General features: G+C 38.9%; 1 protein-coding gene across 4 annotated transcripts in view; it reads right to left on the bottom strand.

The window, feature by feature from the left end:
• Window positions 1-5,767: 5,767 nt before the first annotated feature.
• MIA2 (MIA SH3 domain ER export factor 2) overlaps window positions 5,768-22,104 on the bottom strand; it is a 60,026-nt gene continuing 43,689 nt past the window's right edge. For all 4 annotated transcript variants that reach the window (XM_030559214.1, XM_030559216.1, XM_030559218.1 and 1 more), the window contains 9 exons: window positions 21,009-21,044; window positions 19,294-19,361; window positions 18,126-18,208; window positions 17,584-17,697; window positions 14,407-14,565; window positions 12,893-13,024; window positions 10,782-10,858; window positions 10,027-10,258; window positions 5,768-6,361 (listed from right to left, as the gene is read on the bottom strand). In XM_030559214.1, the coding sequence (XP_030415074.1) occupies window positions 6,204-6,361; window positions 10,027-10,258; window positions 10,782-10,858; window positions 12,893-13,024; window positions 14,407-14,565; window positions 17,584-17,697; window positions 18,126-18,208; window positions 19,294-19,361; window positions 21,009-21,044 (1,059 nt within the window). In that variant the 3' untranslated portion in view covers window positions 5,768-6,203. The remainder of the gene's footprint in view (window positions 6,362-10,026; window positions 10,259-10,781; window positions 10,859-12,892; window positions 13,025-14,406; window positions 14,566-17,583; window positions 17,698-18,125; window positions 18,209-19,293; window positions 19,362-21,008; window positions 21,045-22,104) is intronic.

Consider the following 22,104-nt stretch of genomic DNA (forward strand, 5'->3'; position numbering starts at 1 on the left):
TCATATGTACAGTTGAAGTACATTTTGATAATGGCTATCTACTTACACAATTGTATTTGAATTTTACAAATCTTCCTTTGTTTGATCAGTAACCATCTTTATTTAACCTCTGAATGTGTGTGGAATGTTGCACCCTAAGGGAAACATGATTAGTCTGAACTGATACTGCAAATCTTAGATTCCTCCAAATTGGAAAATTCAATAAAAAATGTGGATAAAGTGTTGGTAAAATACCTTGTAGTTTGGACAATGCTAGGGAAATATACATGATCTAGCTCTCATAGTTTTCATAAGTGTAAATCAGACTAATAGCTTCATAAATATAACCTAATAAACTGAGTTTGGATATCAGAGTGGAAGACTTTGAATTTTTCTGTTTAAAAAAACAAAAAAGGTTGAGGTGCTATAAATTAATTTGAAAATTTGTGCTATTGTAACTTTAGATTTAAATTTATAATAAACTATAAGTGCTGGGTGGGGAGTTTAAAATGCCATTACTGGTAGGGTATCTTATCTGAACCTTACTAAAGTGTTAACTTTCCAAAAATATTTTGCTTATAAGCCCCTGATCCTGTAAACACTGGTGCAGAACTTTGCTCTCATTGACTTCAGTGGGGCTGTTGTATATCCTCCCATTTAAGCACAAAAAATGTTTGCAGCATTAGGGGCTAGAATTGTGTATTAAACTTTTTAGTATCATAAAAGCTGCCACTGCAAAATAAAATTGCTTCATTGTTAACCATGAAAAGTTTAGACACATTCAATACATTAAGTTAAACTCTTTCCAAAAAAAAAAAAAATTGGCAGGTGTTTACAGTAGCACAACTTTAAGCTCCTAAGTTGTTGAGGGTAAGATTTTCAAAAGTACCTAGGGAGGATTGACTTCAAACCCTGATGGAGCAGCAAATAGTTAGTGTAAACATTTCATCTTTCTTGACTCATGGCAGTTCATTATACTGAAATGTGGGGGTGGTTGCAAATGTATCACAGGCTCTTTGCTCATCAGTTTTGTGTTTTGTATTCTCATAGTAAGGCTATTAATAGAGCCCTGGACTTGTCTGCCTTGGCATAGGTGACTGTTTTAAGTGTGAAACTTCTCAGAAAATCTGTTAAATAGAAACAAATTTTAAATAATGAGGAAACTAAACAAGTGCAAAGTATCCTTTCCCGATTTAAGACTATAAAATGAGAAGAAAGTAAAGAACTAAACTTAGAAATGTTACCTGATTTTTAAAAAATCATGACTTCCTTCCCCCTCTACCCACCTTGTAGAAAATATATGTCTACAGTCAGAGGTTGCTAGGAATGGTATTGTAAGATGATTGTTTCATGATGGCAGAAAGTCCTACTAAGGATTTTGCAAAGGAGTGAGGTTTACCCAACATCTGTGTTCTGTTTGGGTCTCAAAGCTTTAGGAACTTCAGCTCAGTAGGGTTATTTTGGGCTCTTAGGTTCTCCAACAGAGTTAAAATGATTTTGCCTTCTTCTACTGTGCAAAGTACCTGATATCAAGTTTGCTCTAACAGAAATGTCCAAATAATTTGGATATGGACAATTCTCACTTCTCAGGAATATCTAAAAAGTTGCTGGTGTTATGCAAGCAAAACTTTGGGAAAAATATCTTAAGTGGAAAAATATTTTTTTAATTTTTCCCCTTTGTTCATCTTTATGGAATAGTCAAAAGCAGACTCGATCTAGCAAGCTAGGACCAATTAGGTTAGCAGAAGCTAAAGCCTCTACTGCCTTTTCAGAGGCAGTACAGTAAATGCTTTGTGTGAAAAGAGGCATTTACGTTATAGGCTAGAGCACGTGTGTAAAAGTTGTCATTACATAAAGGGACAATGTCAACTTCAAAAAAACATATTTCAGTGTAAAAATGTGCACCTACTCTTACTTCTATAACTGAATCAGAGTAAAAGGCAAAACATGTGGCTTTGTATTTAACAATGGGCGTAAAATCAGATTCACTGGTTTTGGTATAGTGTGCCTCTTTCTCCACTCCTCCACCCCCCCTGCCTTCAGTTTTATAGTACAGTAGAATCTGAGCTATGAACCCCTTGGGAATGGAGGTTGTTCATATGGTTCTTACAAAAGTTTACAACTGAACGTTGACTTAATGGAGCTTGGAAACTTGACTGCGCAGAAGAAAAATGTTGCTTTTTAACCATCTCAATTTAAATGAAACAAGCACAGAAACAATTTCCTTTTTTTTTTTTTTTTTAGTAGTTTAACACAGCACTGTACTGTATTTGCTTTTTTTGTCTCTGCTGCTGCCTGATTGTGTACTTCCAGCTCCAAAAGAGGTGTATGGTTGACTGGTCAAGTTCAGTCCATAACTGGGTGTTTATAATTCTGAGGTTCTACCATAGTGATAGCCAGTAACTACAGCTAGAACTCTGAAATTAATCAGGTAATAAAGGATAGACAAAATGGGGGCCTGTGAAGTTTTGGTGGATGTGTTCTTGAGCATGCCCAAAAGACACTTCTGTAGGACACCAGACATTCTCAGAATTAACAAGAACTGAATTCTAAAACAGTTCAAAAATTCCGAAATGGCATGTCCCTTTTCAAATTTACACTGCGAGAAACTGATTTTCTGAATGATTACTGCATAAACCCTCCACGTGGTAACTTCCAGATTAATAGTGTGTAGCAACTTAAAAGCACTGAAGTCAGGATTGGATGCTTGGGGTGGAAGGCAGAATATAAAAGAATGTGGCTTTTGGGGGAAGTAGCAGAGCTGAGTTGTAAAGGGTTTGCAGCTGTTATCAAGTTCTAGGTGGAGAGGGTGGGAAGGTATAATGGGAGATCTTGGTAATTAGAGAAGACTATTTTCTAAGTGTTCTTTTGGTCTTTGGATGGATGTGTTTGGGTTGTTTGGGTTTTTGTTAAGGAGAGGTTGTGGTAGCAGCTCTATATCAGGCTTCAGTATTACTCACTAATTTTTATATGTATGTGAAGGTTGACGATTTTTTTTCAGTCAAAGGTTTTTAAAGGACAATGAGAAAATGTAGTTGAATTCTTCTCTACTCCATTTTTAAATAGACACTTGGCTGATTTTTTTGTTGTTGCTGCTGCTTACATTCAGTATGCTACAGCATAACTAACCAAAGGCGAGCAAGAAGGGGATAACTTCATCTGTGAGATTATACATTTCTAAAGTTTAAAGTATACCAGAGGCTGAGCTAACAAATTGCCTTGGGCTAACTAACTTTCCCATACCCTGCTCTAGAAGCGTGCTTTGCATTGTCCAAGAGAATGAGGAATACTTGTGGCACCTTAGAGACTAACACATTTATTTGACCATAAGCTTTCGTGGGCTAAAACCCACTTAAAGGTTGCCCCATCTTACATGATTAACTCCAAGAGTGATTCCCATGATGATATTGCTTGATGAGTTCAAATACAGGGTTTTCTGAATACCCACTGTGACAAACTACTAGCATCTGAAGTGAGCTGTAGCCCACGAAAGCTTATGCTGAAATAAATGTTAGTCTCTAAGGTGCCACAAGTACTCCTGTTCTTTTTACTAGCCAAAGGGATTGTTAGAGTCCCAATCATAGTGGCAGCAACTGCATATGATGTAATTACATGGTACAGCACTGACTTCCTATGAAATACATCTTTCACCTCACAGAAGTGATTGAATAGATGAACAGCCTAAGGTCTAGTCTTCTAATTTAAACATATGCCAAAAAGAGTAGCTCATGGGGACTGTGGAATGTTAGGATAGGTTCAGGAATGGCTGTTTATCCTACAGCAACTATCAGTACAGCATAGAACATGGGAGGTAGTCTTAAGAGAGGGCCACTATGTGCAATCAAGTGAATCAGTGAGCTGCATTACCCATTTATCAACTGTCAACAGTCAGGACCACCTTCCCAAGCCATAGGCCTCTGTAAGCACAAGCAGAGGTTCCACAAAGGGTGGGCACATTTAAAAGACTTCAGAGGCTTCCTAGTAACATAATGAATCACTTGATTCAGACAATTACCCTACCCACTTTTTTAATTGATGTAAAACAGTAGGAAGTGCCACTACCTGCAAGTTCCTGCCTACTCAGAAGCAAGCATCACTAGTCATTTGAAATGGGGTACACCCCTGCTGATGCTGTCTATGGCCTTATCGTGTCAGCCTGTGCTTGTTTGTATAGTAGCAATGTTTCAAAGAAACCTTGCCATTTATTAGTGTCTAACCCCACCAAATTTTTTAATTTATCTCAATCCATGTTCAGGTGGTCCTGGCCCACTTTGTCCATTCTGATCACTTTTTCCTTACTATTGCTGCTGTCTCCTTTGCACCTGGAGATCCACAGGAGCCAGCATATTTGACATCTTTACTAGGCCTATAGTTGTTGCTCTTTTCAAACTGGCACACTGCCCTAGAATACATACAGCACTGATGAATCTATTTTTTGCACATGCTTGTTTCATGAAGCATCCAGCCAGAGCAGTCTGGCAAATTAAATGGAGGAAGATTGATTGTATTGGGAGGGGGCACGTGATGATCAAACTTCTGAGCAGTTTGTTTGTAACCTAGGCCTTCTGTATTAGCAGTTGAATCTACCCCATGATGCAAAGCTATCCTAATTTAATTTAAAAACAATTCTGGCCTTTGAATGCAAAAACAGTGGAAACATGAACTGAGCCTGGTCTTCCTGAGCCTGAAACCATAGGTGTGGGAGGGAAGAATTGCCACACTTACTGCAGTGGGGGAAATGACAATTTAAAATTTCAGTATTAACTAGTTCATGTTTCTGCTAACGCATGTATCCCAGCCTCCCCATGAACATGCCTTCACTATTGACAGTTCTGTAGTGCACTTAAACTGTCACTATTTTGGGTGTAAACCACAAAGTGCTGTTGCAATAGTGAATACCATGGCACCTAGAAAATCACAGGAACAACAGTGTGATCCACAAACTCAGCATGTGAACCAATGGGAGATACCTATGAGAGGGATGTGTGCGCTAACCCTATCAGGTAAGGTAAAGATTGTATGGTAGATGGTCCTCTGCCCCTTTCTCCCCCCCACCACCCCTGCATGACTTGGGAAGCTGAACACCTCTCTCTCCTAATCTGTGAGTCCCTCCTGGCAGCAGTAAGTAGTACTAAGGTAGCTGGCTGTTTATCTGAGTCAGTAGTGTGCATGCTCAGTCAGGAGATAGACACCCAGGTACCTAGAGTGAAGCTGCAGTGTGCAAGGGTGAAGAAACTTAAGCAGCACAGGTTCCTACAGCATCAGGCAGCAGCTGAGTGGGATTTTTGTGGATCACACTAGTACCTAAAAACAAGTCAGGTGCCTAATTAGCCACCCCCTTTCTCCCTACAGTTTTAGTTCTCAAATTAAGTGTAAATGGATTTTACACTAGAGAAAAATGTACTGATTTCATAATTAAAATGCCCACGTTTTTCAAACCAAGCAAAGCTGTCATGGTAAGTTCAGCTTGCCTGGTGCACCAGGTCTTGCTTTTAACAAACATGTTTGCAACAGGTCACTGACATATCACTTGTCTTTCCTCCACTCAGTGTCAAGCATGGAGAATGGCTTAAGTCCCTCTCCCTTTCAATCTATTTTTCTTCTCCCAATGGGTAAGCTAAACAATATAAATGCATAATTGCATTTAAGTGAAATTTATACTTGTCTAGTATAGTATTAAACTGATACAAATCATTTGAGCTGAAGGGCTTTGGGCAATTTCACTGAAACTTTAGCGACTACAAGCATTGCAGTAGGTTCACATGTTAAGAGTTGACTGGAGAAGAGAGAGAGTCAAATAGTTTATACAGAAATTGAACAGTTTAACATTACCACCACACAAGTTTAGTGACTGCGTTTTATTAATTCATTTATTTTCACATTTTGTCTTACTCCTACAGCAAGCACCACTCTTTGCATGCAGAGTTTTCCTATGCAGCTGAGACAATAGCTGGACAATTCTCAATGTTACTCTAGTTTAGTTTTGTACACCTTCAGAAGAGGTGACTCAATTAAAAATACTTAATTTACAATGACTACTGTACAATGGAAACCATTTAATTTATCCTTATTTACAAAACTATCTTGAGAATTATTCTATTAAGCTTCAATTTGAGCAAAGTATTTATATAGAATCCCTTAAGTAACAGAAGTTACTTAACTGAAGATCTTACAGGTACAGAAACAGTACATCAGGTTAATTCCCAAGATGTCAGACAACAGCCTCAGGTGTCTTGCTGTGGCTCTGGATGTCCTGTAGCTGGAGTATTTGATTGATGAATTAACCCAGGAGGCTCACTCCTATTTTCAAGTGAAGGTGGAAAAGATCCAGCTCTTTGTGGTGGATATTGAGAAAAAGGCCTCAGTGGAAATGGATTTCTCACTGTTTAAAGATTATATAAAGTATTTAGCTAGTTACATTTTTAAAGTTTCATTATCCAAAAAATACAGACTAGGTGCTTTTTTCTCACTGTGCCAATCAGTCTTCTAGCAGTTTAATAATTTACAACTTAACAGGGGCCTGTGTTTGTAAACAACCAAAAAGATACGATACCAGAAAACAAGACTTATACTAGGTGTTAAGAAATTCCCAGTGCTACAGTCTAGGATGGGAAGAGAGGTGGAAGATGCACCAAACCATGTTATACCTCTCAATGGTATCCAATTACAAGGTACTGCAATGTAACAAGGGCTAACATAGGTATGTGTATGTCACTGCCATCTCAAATAGTCATATGTATTTGAGGTATGGCATTCTGCATGGTTCTCCTTTTGCTCAATTTGTAAAGGCCTGTGTTCCTGGAGGAGATAGTCAGTGGATACAATCCAAGTCTACCTGTGGAGTATGAACTGTGATGACTGTTAGCAGGGACTTTACAGTATATTAAAGCATTTTTTTTTTTGTAAAGCCCCACAGCCCTTTGAAAAGTTTGAGGATGTTAGTTAAGCTTTTGTTGGTAGAAAATGAAAAAAAAACCCTCAGTAAATAGTCCCTTAAAGCCTTTTAAAAATATCCCTAAATGGTTTTGACAAGATCACCCTATAAAAATAGAGCCAAAGCTGAGTGCAGCACAATCTTGTCCCTCCTACCGAGCTAGTGTATGAATTTATAAAATGTGCCTAACACAACTGTCCCTGGGCACATATTTTAAATGGCACCAATACATTTGATCATGAGGTATTGTTGCATTTTCAGAGCCTACTTTGGGGAATATGGGATCATTTGAGCAAGATGGTGGCTTGAGCATGGAAGCTAACAATTACTTGTTTGAGGGAAATTGATCTCCATCCTCCTATTAGCACATCTTAAGTGACCTCAAACATGAAGTTTGATACTTCCCAATTTGATTCTGCAGCTCTGACAGGCATTGGTCAAACTCTGTTCCACTTTCTCATAGCACACGTGTACACTGAGGGTATGCCTACACTAGAAATGTAAGCTGACCTATATTATTATGACTTACAGCCAGGGCTTTGGAGCTGTGTTCCAGCTCCAGGCAGAAACTTGCAGTTCCACTGCTCCAAAGCCCTGCTTACAGCCACAGCAGTGTGTCTCCTCACCAGGAGTGCTTCCACTAACTTAAGACTGGCAGTGTGGTCTCTCTGCTCCATAGGCTCATGGTGGTGTTCCCTCCCCTGCTTCCTCGGGCCTCTTACCCTAGGAGAACAGGGTTCAGCTTTTCACCCTCCTCCTCCTTCTTCCCCCCCCCCCCACCAGGAACCAGCTGTCCTGTCAATTTCATGGCTTAGAGGGAGGTAAGCCACCAGAGCAGGGGACAGGTGGGCTCTAGCTGCCCAGCTTTCTTCTGTGACATTTACATTGCCTATTGGCTGTCTTGTCAGAGATGTGGTGTCTACCCAGACACTGCATCACCTTAACTACTTTGACGTAAGCCCCATGCCTCTTGTTGAGGTGAAGTTTTGTCAGTGGAGGAAGACTGTAGTATAGACACTGACTTAATTAGGCAGATTACAGTAAGGTTGACATAAGTCATCTTATAGTATAGACCAGCCTTCAGATTCTAGAACTTATCAAAATTCCAACACAATGCTTCTCCTCTCCTGCCACAGATCTGTCACCAAAAAGGCTACCACATGAGAACAATCTTGTGCATGAAGCAGAATTAGTGTTTTACAGCGAGCAATACTCCATTCTACTTCCTAGGTAGGCCAATGAAATAGGTTGAGTCTTAATAGAGGCAAAGGGATAGCTCAGAGGTTTAAGCATTGGCCTGCTAGCTAAACCCAGGATTATGAGTTCAATCACTGAGGGGACTACTTAGGGATCTGGGGCAAAATCAGCACTTGATCCTGCTAATGACGGCAGGGGGCTGGACTCAATGACCTTTCCAGGTCCCTTCCAGTTCTCTGAGATAGTTATAAAGACAAGCCCTGATTTCAATCTGGGGGCAGTTAGTGGTTTGCCCATTACAGAATCTTCTGAGCAGCAGAAATAGAGCAACAGAAACAGTAGCATTATACCAGCACTCAGCCTTCCTGTTGTGGTGAGGCATTTTCCTACTTCCCTCACTGAATTACCAAGTACCCATCTCTCTTCAGATCTTCTCTACTGTTCTTGGTCTGTACTTAATTTGGCAGATTCTACGCACTTGTATCACAAGTATTGTAGAACTTGAGAGGATCTCAGTTTATTTCCTTTAACTAAAATAAAAGCTATCCAGTTGTAGATGATTTAACTTTTCATTTACATAGCTTCCAGTTCAAAACTAAAGCTAGTGTGTGATTTAGTTCACATTGCTGTCTAATGGCTTGTTATCAAAGGGCAGAAGATATTTTAAAAGTGAAGAGCTAGTGTAAGTATATAAAGAAACCATAGCACAGGGGTGGACAACCTGTTGGTGCAGAGCCAGTGTGCTGGAGGGTACTCACTGCTCAACCCCTGGCTCTGCCACAGGCCCTTCCCCCCACTCCACCCCTTCCTGCTCACTCCCCAGAGCCTGCTATGCCATCACTCCTCCCCCTCCTTCCCCAGAGCTTCCTGCACACCACAAAACAGCTAATCAGGAATGCAGGGAGGTAGGGGCGCTGACCAGTGGGCAGGAAGTGCTGGGGGCTGCTGACATATTACTGTGGCTCTTTGGCAATGTACATTGGTAAATTCTGGCTCCTTCTCAGGCTCAGGTTGGCCACCCCTGCTGTAGAGACTAATACTATCTACGCTGCATGTAGGAGGGAGCCTCCCAACCTGTATCTGCATAGCAGAGCTCTGGCTAGTGCACTAAAAATAGCTGTGTAGACAGTGCCTGGACATTGATGCTTGGGCGCTCAAGCCTTGGGGTAGACTTGAGAGCTTGAGTCAGAATGACTACACAGCTATTTTTAGTATGCTAAGTCAGTGAACCTGAGCTGGAAGACTCACTCCTAGATACATTGTAGATATCTCCTGACAACTGTACAATACCAATTAAGTGTCTAAGTGCACACTTACGGTACAGTAAAATTTAGTTCTAAAGAAATTGTTGGCCAATCTTCTCTATCCCTAGCATCAATTAGAGCTCCTGGGGACTGCTCTAACCTACCTCAGCAGGCTATGAGCCTCAACAGTTAGAGTGCAGTGCACTCTGCCAGTGCCACCCACTCTGCCAGTGCCACCCACTCCCCCCACCAAACATCCTGTCTATGCTGAGGGGGTACTGGCATAGGAACTGGTTATGCCAGCTCTACCCCTGCTGGGAAACAGGGAGGGGGCTAGAGGATCTGGCCTAGTTTCCTTAACTGTAAAATCACTATTTGTACATCTGTTCTGTAGTACATTATCCAAGAGCAACAGGATGGATAGATTTGGGATAAAACTTAAGACTTAACTGTAACTTTACGAAAAATTAGCTACTTTGTCTTCCCTTCACATTAGCTTGATTTGGAGGAGAGGAAAAGAGGGTGCGCAGAAGAAAGACTGTACCAACACCAAAAGAGGTCTTAGAGAAATACAGTAAGCTTAGGAATATCATTTACATATACACCCTGAGGATGGTAGTTTTAGAGCATTTAAACTAATTAAGAAAACAAATGCAAAGAGAAATTACATACTTGCCACTGAAGGACGTGGTAGACCAGCAAAATCTCTTGGAAAATATTCACGAGGTCCATACATGCCAATAGGAGGAGGAGGTGGGAAAGGAGGTCCTCTTCTAATAAAAGCTCCTCTATGATCCACTAGCAGCAGAGGAGCTCTCACTGGAGGGAGAGGCGGGGAGCCAAACCCTGATCCATTTGCTTCACTTTCAGAGGCAAGTGAGTGATCAGACACATTTAGGAAATTCTGTAGCAAAAAATCAGAAACTGGTAAATTAGCTTTCTGAAAGAGAGCTCTCCTGTTCCCTGAGGCCTGCATTTTCAAGAAAGGAGGTGGAGGACTGAGCGAAGAAGCTTGGGTTCTATTGCTGGCTCTGCCAGATCTCCTGCTAGTTCATCTCAAAGAATGCAGTTGGGAACCATCAAAGGAAAAAAAAGGTGGGGAAATGAGTGTGCGCAAGCCATCACCCTGATCACTATATGTTGAATGTCCTTCCCCACATTCTTTTGTCTTTAGTTTTTCAGATGGTCAATTAATTTGGGACAGGGACTGTGTTGTCTTATATATGTGCTTGGATACATGCCTAGTACATTGTGGGTGCTATCACAAGCTACACACAGATTTGTGTCTTTTCAAAGTGATAAAAGAGGAACAAACTGGAACATAACTGATCTAGTATATACAAAACAAAAACCTTACCTTAATGTTAGAACAAACTAGGTTAAAAAATCCTTGCACAATTTTCTAAGTTTTGTTCATCATTACTTACACTAAAATTGGGATGGTCTTTAGTTCCATTTCCACTTGACTCTGTCCTCAGACTATTTTCTGGAGATGCTTGCCCATCTGTGTTGAAAAGTAACGAAGTAAAGTAGCACTGATACATTTTCCCACCACTTCTTCCCCAAACAAGATAACTTACTGCAAAATAACAATTTGCCCGCCCCCACACACACAAAAAAAGGGAGGGGGAGGTGTTGGATACTGTCAGATATGGTATCTTGCTTAGCAGTTGTATACATGCTAAGAGGCAATTAAGGATCATGTATCTGGGCCTGAACATTATCATATGCATTTAGGAAGAGGATAAACATCCCATGTTAGCACCACAACCTGCTGCAGTTTTTCTAAGTTGCTGTTGGTCAAATAAAGTTTTTTGTCCTCGATATTATATTTCTCAGTTATAACATGAATGATCTTCCTTGCCTGGGAACAGACATCTTAGTATACACCACACCACTAAGGTTTGCTACTTTTGGTCCAACTAAATTTCTGTGGTCTATCCTTCAGTCTGAAGGCCTACAAAGATGGCCACCATCACAACAGACACATGGCAGAAATCTTAGCAAAATCACCAAGGAGACTGCAATATTCTCTCACCCCCTATATCAAACCTGGATCAGGGCTGAGAAAGAATCATAGTGCAAGTTTCCCCACAATGCCTTGTTGCTACTTGTTTTAGATCTGTCTTGTAAACAAAAATAAATTTAATCTCCAGTGTATTAATCTGGCACCTTTCATAAGAATTAAAATGTTCCCAAAAACAAAATGAAAAGAGTTGGAGAGGAGAGGAGAGGATGCCAGAAGGGAATCTGACAGATTGAGTGTGGCCCTCCCTAAAATAAAGAACAGTGACAATACAAAATGAAAACCACACACTGGGGAATTGAATTTTGAACAATCCTGCTTTAGCATCTCCTTTTATATGAGCAAAAGGCACTGAAATGCCAGGACAGCTACTTATGCCACCAGGCAAGTAACGCTGGACCTCTATTTGCACTTTATATTTGGTTTGCTTCTTCCATAACTCAGAGAAGTTTTTCTCAAACAACAAACAGATTATTAAGGTCCTTTTGTGGATCATCTACTCAGTGGGGTACACTCTACTGACATGTGATTTCTAGAGTGCACTAACTTTATGCATTAACTGCTCTGTGTAGACATAGCATACTTCAACACAGCACCATTTGAAACAGTATTACATTAAAGCACCCTATGGAATCTTTACTGAGCACCAGCAGGGTGGCACTCTAGCTGTCAAACCTAGGAGCTAGGGCGGGGTTCACACCCCGAGCTCCAGCTCAAGTCACTACCCCAAAGCAAGCTCTGTACAATTATTTTTAGCATGCTAGTGCAAACCCCATTACCACAAGTCTGGACCTGGGCTGAGAGGCTCACCCCAAGATGCAGCATAGGCATACCGTGTGTATTCCTCATTTTCTGGATGTTCAACCTGAAACATCCAAGACCTGATTTGCAGGAGTGCAGAGCACTTACAGCTGTAACTGAGTCAGTGGGTCCTGTGGTTTGAACATAAAAGGGGCTATAAAAATAATAAGTACTCTGAAAAAAATCAGGCCCTAAAGGTCTCAATTTGGGCACCCAAAGTTAGTAGACACTTGATAGTTTTAGCCTTAATCTCTCTGTGCCTCAGTTCCCTATTTTGCAGAGGTGATAACAACATCTTAGCGCACAAGGGTGTTGTGGTAACATTTGTGAAGCACTTTGATGCTACAGTGATGAGTCCCACAGGAAAGCCCATGAGGAAATTATTAATGTTGCATTCAGGGCAGAGTTTGAATGCTGTGACTAGGCACAGGACCACACACTGAATGAGGAGGTTACAAAGAAAATATTGAATAGCTACCATTCAGTGAGCACAATCCATCCCGTGGAATAGATTGCTATGCTGATAATCAGGAAAGTAGTATCTGGGCTAGCAAATGTTGAAATATGTTTCTGAACAGAAAAATCTCATGTTACAGGTTTGGCCCATAGTAACTAAAAAGTTCATCTACTACCATACCTTATTACATAATTATATAATCGAAAGATCTTTCATTCAGTCACATAATGGCAGCAGATTAAAGCAATTCCTACCTGCTTTATCAAAAGACTGCATGTTATAACTTCGTAGTTCTGCTGGTCCAGAAAGTCTTCCGGAGTTTGGAGGATTAGAATAAAATCTTTCTTGTCTTCGAGGGGGGAGAGTTGGATCATTATATGGCTGACCTACCATTCAATTAATCACAAGAGTCAGTCTATTTAGCAGAATCTCTCTGTTTTTTTGTTAATTAGGACTACCAGTTTCTCTTTGGATTTCTTAAAATCTCCCAAAAAAATAAAATATCTAATTTTAGATGTTAAGACAAATGTCCTATATTATACACTAAGAAATGAAGATAAGTCTCCAGCAGGGCATCCTTACTACTTGTATTTCTGGTAAATAAAACATCAAATTCTACCACAGATTTAAAATAAGATCTCAACTGCTGCTAATGAATACAAAATTCTACTATGCAAATTGAACCCAACATGACCGATGCCGCAGTTGACCGAGATGCTGGATCAGGGCTTAAGTCAGGAATAATTTCCATATGTTCAATATAAATGAAGTTTGATTTTTTTTTTAAAGACTACATTAACATGTACTGTAGCAGGCCATGCTATAGAGACTGTCCTACTTCATTGAATCTGGAATACCTACATTCAAGGCATATTCATCTCATGTTCTAAAAGGTGACCTGAAACTGGATTTCTTTTTAAATTGAGTTTGTGCCCTTTATTGTTTTATTATGTATATAGATGGCCTGAAAGGTTATGTCCTCCTCATTTCTCCCATGCTTACGTTGTAACTTAGATGTATCAGGAATGTCAAGTTTGATTGTCCCTGGTTTTGCTGATGAACACATGGGAGATCGAGCATTAACAATTTAATTGAAAGGGCAAGGGTGAAATCAACCTCTAACAGAGCCTTCCTTTAATTAAAAAGTAAAACCTGTTTAACTTCAGTGACTTAGCACATATGCTTTAAACAATCTGTATATCTACACTAGGAAAAACCTGTGTTTTCACAAAGATACAGGATTTCATAAAGTGTTAAACTATCTCTTTGTAAAAAACACCACTTCCTAGTGCAGACATACCCATCATGGGTCAGCTTCTGCTCTCTCTTAGCTCTTGAGATCTCACCATTTCTCCAGTGATCACAGAATCTTCCAGACTAGACGCGGCTTGAATGTCTAATGCCTAGAACAAGCCTCTAATAAAATATTTGCATTTAATTTAACCACCAATGCTCAGTTATACATTATATATACAGTCCTATGCTTAGTGCATCACAGAGCCATGTATCTCCGGAGAGGAACTCCAGGAGAAATCTAAACTCCTCCTGGGACTCACCAGTGTACAAGGGGAAATAAACCTACTATTATATCCTTCATGTGTTGCAGCATATTCTCCCTTGTACACAGAAAGTAGGGTTACATGTCACAGTTAGGTAGAAAGCAAGGACTATAAATTTCTTTTTAAAATGTAGCTAGTATCTGAACACACATCAGTTTCCAATATTCTTATTACATTTTTACAAATATCTGATGGCCCAGGATATTTACCTGATGCTGGGAGCATTATCCTATGATCTCTATCCCATGGAGGAGATAGGGACCCAGTGTCTGAAGGTGCTCTGTGGGGATCAGATAACCTATCAGAGCTCAATTCTCCTCTTTCATTAGCAGCTTCATACATGGCAGGGTTCCCTGCTCCTCTTGATCCTTATTAAAGAAATAAGATATCAGTTTATTCAAACATTGTAATAATGTTTTGCAGCAATCTTCACTGTCAACAGTAAAAGAAAAAAAAAACACTCAAGATGCCAGTGCTTTAAATATGTGGTAGAAGCATAGCTAAAGCAGGACAATTAACCAGGTAAATTGTCCTGAGTCACCATAATTGCTGCATCAGCTTAGTTGTCATGTTTACTGAAGGTGTTTAAAAGGTTTGCTTAAAGAAGAAATAAAAGCTTAATTCCTTAAAAGATGAATCTAGAATATATATTAAGATTCCTCTTCTTTTTAAAAAGTATATTATAAATCCTCCCATCATTCCAATCAGTCAAGCTGGTACCTTCTTGTTAAAAGTTCTTCAGTCAGTCCCCTGCAGCTTAAAGGGACATGGTCAAATTAAAAGAAAAAAGAACTTACTGAATTTTTTAACCTACCATTCTAGTGAGCAACACTTTCAAAAGTAGGAAGAGAAGAGAATCAAATGAGATTAGAGTATTTAAAGTTGGTTTCACAGTTCAGAAGAAATAGGGAAAGTGTGGTAAGACCACTAAAAATGGGAAGGAAAACTCAGCAGCTGTGTAGTAGGTGAAACTACTTTATTCTTTTATAAAATACTCTTAAGTTGTCAGTTTCCCCTTAAAAAAAAAAAAAAAGCATGATTTGCTCTGAAAAAAAAAGGACACAAATATGAAACTCCATGTCGTCATGTTGAGTTTCAATTACTTTTCTTAACTGTCAGCACCTCAAACAGCCTGGACTCTGAAAGTCAAGCTATTTTCTGTCTTACACAAAATTAAAAAAAGATTATACAAATCAGAACTTAGTTACCAATTTTTTTTAAATATCTTGCTCGTTCTGCAGCATGAAATAAATGGTAGATACTTATTTCTGTCACTAAAATAAACAGGCAGGACTATGCATACATGGTCTCTTTTCACAGCAGAATTGCACTTTAAAGTGAACAAGCTGAAACTTTCATTCCTTCCTCCTGCGGGCCCCTCCCCCGAGAACCAAATCATTCTGGAGACCATTTGTCATAAGCAGACAGTTAAGGGTTAATTCCTCTTTTACCTGTAAAGGGTTAAGAAGTTCACATAGCCCAGCTGACACCTGACCAGAGGAACCAATGGGGGGACAAGATGTTTTCAGAGAGGGAGGAGGGAAATCAGTCTTTGGTCTGTTCAGAAAAGTTTGTGCTGGAGTGAAGTATCCAGGAATCAGCCATCTAACATTTCTTAAACATAATCTAATACATTCCTTCTCTAAACACTTACTACTTTTTATTTTCTTTTGTGACTGCTTTTTGCATAGAGGAAGAATCAAATTGGGTTTCTTTGTATAATTAAGGTTTTGCCCATAGGGACATCCTCTGTGTTTTGAATCTTGTCTGTGAGAGTGGCTTGCAGGCTAATCTCACAGAGGTTTCCTTTCATCCTTTTTATTTAATTAAAAGTCTTATTTTTAGAACCTGAATGATTTTTCCTTGTTTTAAGATCCAACGGTTTTTTGGATCTGGGCTCACCAGGAATTGGTGGGAGGTGAATCAGTCTCAATCCTGACAGGAAAAGGGGGATAAAGACTGGGGAAATATTTGAGGGGAAGACAGAGTTTCCCAATGACTTTCCCATAAACGTTTGTTTAAACTATTTGGTTGTGGCAGCTACTAGATCTAAACTGATAAATAAGCTTAGGGGTTACCTCATGCAGGTCCCCACATCTGTACCCTAAAAAGTTCAGAGTGGGGGTGACACCTTAACACCATTCAACTGTTAATAACTACTGTATTGTTTCCTCTTCAAATTTGAAGGTATTTGTAATGTAAAGGTGTATACAAAATTCCAATTTCTCCTATTATTTATATAATAAATTATTAATTAAGAGATGATTTTTTTAAATGTGGCATAGCTAAATCCAAACTTTCCATCTTCAGTCTGCATTTTCAAAGTTCTAAGAACTTAAATTGTTAACCTTGAAGTGCAACTGGCCTCAATTTTTAATTTTAAAATGCTATTTTTAATTGAATTTTGATTATTTAGGGTCCTAAGCTGATCTGCTGCTCCCCCTCCTTCTCTTCACAAGTAGAAGGATCTCATCTCCAAGCAAGTTGGGTCTGAATAGGTCATTAGGGAGCAGACAACAATAATAGTAATTGGAGAAGCATCTTCTGCAAAGAATGAGCCAGAGACTTCAACTCCCACTGCATTGTAACAAACTGCTAAGCTCCCTGGCAACACTTCACCTTATCCCCATTCCTCCAGTTCTCTTATGTTCACAAAGAGTACTACAGAATCTGTGGGAGACAGAGGTGAAGGGATGCACAAATTCTCCCCCTCTCTCTTACATCTGTGGGACAGTGGTGTTCTCCTGAACAAAGGCTGCCACAGATTTTATTTTTATTTTATTTTATTTTTTGGAGCGGTTGGGGGGAAAGAGAGAAGAGGAAGGTACTCCTTCCTTCAAGCCCTACCTCACTTCCCAGAGATACATATTTCTTGCCAGCCCCATTAGGATTGTCGCACACTGTTTGGTTGCATAGGTGCACTCCCCTCCCTTTGTCATCTTCAGACCACTATTCTCTGAGCTGGGAGCAGCAGCACTCTCTTCAGGAAACTAATGATGTCACTGACCAACTTTTGTTGCTGATCGTGGAATGAGATTGAGCAGGAATTCTACCTTTGTAAAGGAGGAAAGGCTTAAGCAGCATCTCTGTCTGCCCAAGAGAGACTAAGTTTGCCTGTTTCCCTACACTTCTGTAGAAAGTGATGCCACAATGAGTAAAACCATAGTTTAGTGGTCCAGTATTACATAATGGCCTGCTTTAAAAATGAGTAGAAAAATTATTTTCATGTTTATCTGGGGATTTCATTTTATACTGAATTGGCTGTTTTTAAATAAATACTTTTGCTGGTCACCATCAAGAGAAAAAGGTGAGAGATTAATAGAGGAGAATGAAATTCAGAATAGAGACGATCTGAAATTTAAGAATTGTATCTCTTCCTCCACTACCTGGAAGCATAGGTGAAAGTCTTAAGGGGCCCTCCAATAAGGTTGGCGGGGAAAGAAAAGCTCTTGTTTCAGATGAAGGCCGGCCCATGGGTGAGGGTCCATATGGAGAATGCTCTGGAACAGTTAAAACAAAATATTAAAATTCAGTGTTAAAAACCACGTAAGTAGTTTATTTTTCACAATTTAAATTCAAAACTTGGTCACAAGTGAAATGAATCTGGTGGTTTTATTATGTGTTCTAGAATGAAACCACCATGTGCCATGTTTTCAGTCTAATTTCAAAGGCATTTCAAAATTCTTATTTTAGACTAAAGACCCAGTAGAAAAATGTTTAAGTGATCCTGAATAATTTATTCACTCAGGGTCAGCTTTTTATTTTTATTTTTTTAAAAGGTGATATTTGCATGCACAAATGCTTGCTGTGCTTACAGTTATGAATATGCTGTTTTGGAGTGGGGGGAAGCCAAAACACCATCACCACTACACCTGTAGTATTTTACAATCCAAAAAACAAAAAAAAAGTTTAAAAAACTCCACTGTACCTCTGCCAAATGGTATAACTGGGACATCAAGAGCATGAGGATCTTTTTCTAAAAGGTCAAATCTAAATTCCATTTCAGTTAATCTGTAAATATGGGAAGAACAAAAAAAAAAAAGTTACTAACTTTATTAAAAAAACCTATCATACCAGTTTCCTGGAAATCCATCATTCTCCACCAATATTTCTATTGAAATACAAAATTAATCTAGTATTCCATTTCCTAGGTAGTATCAAAGATATTACATTAGCTAGTGAAATAAATTACAAAGAATAATTGTCAAACATAGAACAAGTTATCAATTTAAGTATTCCTCAAAATACTCATCCATCTTTATACTGATAGGTAAAAATTTTAATTCACACATTAAAAATGGAACAAATGTTATAAGCCCCAATATCACATGATCCTCAGTTACTGTAAACCTCCTTTCAAGTATTTTTAAATGGTCTATTAAATAAGTAACCAGTACTCAATGTTAAGAGTACAAACATTCAGTAATCAATGTTCCTGGTTAATATAGATCATTTAACAAATTCCTGGTGCTATCTTTCTCAAAATAGGTATTTAATTTCAATATTTTTAACCAGATCTTACATTCACATACTATAACCCTGGTTACATTTCATTTGTCCCCTTCTTTCAATACCAAAACAGAACAACATTCTCTCCATCAGTATCTATGCCAAAATGGACTAATGGTCCTTCTACCATTTCAACTATGGAGAGGAGACTGAAAATGAACCATGCTACTAACATTCTGTAACCTGATCGTTGCTGGCGCAATTTGTACTGTAGTGTGGCTAAGAAATCACTCCTGCTCAGTCTAGACTCTCAACAGTTCTCCATTTCTACAAGTATCAGTCTCTCAGAAATGTTTCCACCACCCATCCAAGGTCTTCCATTATCAAAGAACATTACTAACACACGGAAGAAAAACAGGAATGCAGCCCTTTGCCCTACAAACCTGTGGATTCATTAGTTAAGGGTTTTATACTGAAAATACATGAATGACCATAACACATTAAGTCATGCACAATCTGAAAAATAATTTACCCACACCCATTTGTAGCTGTGTCAGTTCTGGTTTTATGCTTTTCCACTAGCTCTTTCAGAAAAGAGCAAAATTACAGCTAAATTATATTGTTCAGAATCTATCCTGTACACTTACTTTTGTCTGTTGTGCGCATTTTCTTTTCTCAGATCATTGAGATGTCTTTCCGCTGCCCGGGCTGTCAGCTTTAGGAGGGGAAAAAAAAAAACCTGTTCAATTAAGTATTTCATAACTAGTACACATCCTGGATTTCCAGTAAGTATTTCTAACTGATAATTTGTAGGCCTGTTGCTCATAACAAGTCTATAAACTGTACGGGAAATTATCACATGTACTTTTTAGGAAAGTGCAAAAGGTACATCATATATTGGATTTCAGCAACAAAAAACCAGCATAATATTTTTAATAACCATCCATACAGAAAACACACACTAGGAAATTCTGACTTAGAGGAGATTGAAAATCCTAGATATTTTTCACAATCAGTGTAAATTATTAGCAGTTCCACTGAAGTCAATAGTTAAAACATCACATGATCAGAATCAGTCTTATTTGGAATTTTAAGAGGCTACACCCCACATCAGATTTTTGCTGCATTTGAAAATAGTGCAAATCAAAGGAAGCCAAGAAGTAAAGTTACTAATAGTACTGACCTTATAGAATCCAAAACAAGCATTATAAACCGATTGTAATCTTGAAAGCAAATGTGTAAACTTAAGTAAGATCTCAAGTTAAAACAAGATCAAATAATGTTAGATATTAATTATTCTTTTTAATGTCTTCATAAGAACAGTACAACAACAATTAATGAAAAAATCCTGAAAAAGATTCGTTTCAAAAGTGATAGTGGATGAATTTCAAATAAAGAGCAGGCAAATGAAAAAAATCAAAGTTTGTACTAACAGTGAAGGGAAGAGGGGATGAAATACGGTCTTTTGTTCTCTTCTTGAATAAAATACACTTACCTTAGGGCCAAACTATTCCCACAGTTACACGCACACAACTCTGACTTCAATGGAAGCTGCTTGTGAATATCCGATGGCAGAAACTAACCTTACCTATCCTGACTTATAGATTCTTTGAGGCACACATTAAAATCGGCCATGGGGAAATACAGAGGAGAAAAAACCAAACCCACACCATTCAAAATTATAAGCAAGTTTTAAGACCTAAATAAGATCTATTTGAAAACCTGCAAAAAAGTACCCTGGCTAGGGCAGTATGGGGAGTACCCTAGAATGGAATCCCATTAACACATTAATAGGATTCTCTCCTATGTAGACCCCTTTGCAAGATTGAAGTATTTATTAGTAGTGAGAGTTTTTCATTTTCTAGTTTAAGAGAAGAGATAAATGGATTTTGCAATAATATTCTTAACAAAAAAAAAAAAAAAAAAAAAAGCAGTGGAGCAGAATGTTATCACAGGACAAAATGTCTTTTACTATTAGATAAAGGCAGAACAGTACAGCCAGGGAATTTATTAAAATGCCATTGAAACAAGGACAAAAAGTTTATTTACAAAACATCAAACAATTATTAAACATCATCTTGTTCCAGTGGATTTTTTTATATATATCTATATATCTCAAGTGATTTTCTTTAATTCTGCCAGAATGTTACAGACTTGGTTTAATTACTACAGCTATTTTAAATGATAAAACTATTCATTAAATATTTTTGTTAGTAGGTTTCTGAATGACAGACAAGTCTTTAGGTTTTTTGTCTGTAAACACCCCACTAAAGTCAAGGTATAATGCAGTCTGTTCAGCAGACAGAAACATTACAGTGCTCTTCAATGACAGAGCTGAGAAATTTTAATATTTGGAACTTACCCAGTTATCGTGAGCTTTTTTCTCATGTGAAGTAATCTATTAAAAAAAGAGATATGCATAGAGTACAGGAACTCCGGGTTAACATTGTTTCAATGTTAAGTTGCTGATCAATTAGGGAACATGCTCATTTGAAGTTGTGAAATGCTCCCTTCTAAGTCGTCTGACAGCCGCCTGTTTTGTCTACTGCTTGCAGGAAGAGCAGCCAGTTGCAGCTAGCTGGTGGGTGGTTGGAACCAAGGTGGACCAGCAGCGCCCCTATCAGCTCCCCACTCCCCTAAATTCCCTTTGCAGCAGCTGTCCCTCCCAGCACTGCCATGTGCTGCTCCTGCCCTCTGCCTTGGAGCTGCTCCCAGAGACTCCTACTTGCTGTCTGGAGGAAGGGGAGAAGAAAGGTGTTAATGTCAGGGTGTCTCCCCCTTCCCCCTGCTCACCCCCATCTTCCACAGAGCAGGGGGGGACATACTATGGAGGGAGGGAGCTTCTAGGCAGTAGCTGCCCTCTCAGGTCTCAGCAAGCTGATTTTATTAAGAAGGCAGTGTACTTAACCTGGGGGTCAGCTATTTAAAGGGGAAGTGCGCATTTTTTCTCTCACACACAGGGTGTGTGTCTCTGTCTGCCCTCCCTCCTTTCCTGCTGCCTTGTAGAGTGTTGAGAGTGTTAACCCTTGAGGGCTCAGTTAATTGCTAGTTCATTTAGCAGTAAGGCATTCCCTGGGAAATATCCCACCCACTGACTCCTCTACCTCAACTAAGCTTCACAATCATCATCACCACGGTGTACCAGTATTAAATTTTGTTTAAAACAGAGAGAGAGAGTGTGAGAGAGAGTGTGTGTGCGAGCATGCAGTCTTTTGTCTGGTGAAAAAATTTCCCTGGAACGTAACCGCCTCATTTACATTAATTCTTATGGGGAAATTAGATTCGCTTAACATTGTTTCGCTTAAAGTTGCATTTTTCAGGAACATAATTACAACATTGAGGAGTTCCTGTACCTTTAAAATAAGTTATTCATCTGACCAAAAAAAAAAAAAAATTAAGACTTCAAGGCTGTTTTCTGATACATGAACAGGCCCCCAGAGTTTAAATTGAGAAGTTAT

The sequence above is a fragment of the Gopherus evgoodei genome, chromosome 4 (assembly GCF_007399415.2).
Source record: "Gopherus evgoodei ecotype Sinaloan lineage chromosome 4, rGopEvg1_v1.p, whole genome shotgun sequence".
Taxonomy (NCBI): Eukaryota; Metazoa; Chordata; order Testudines; family Testudinidae; genus Gopherus; species Gopherus evgoodei.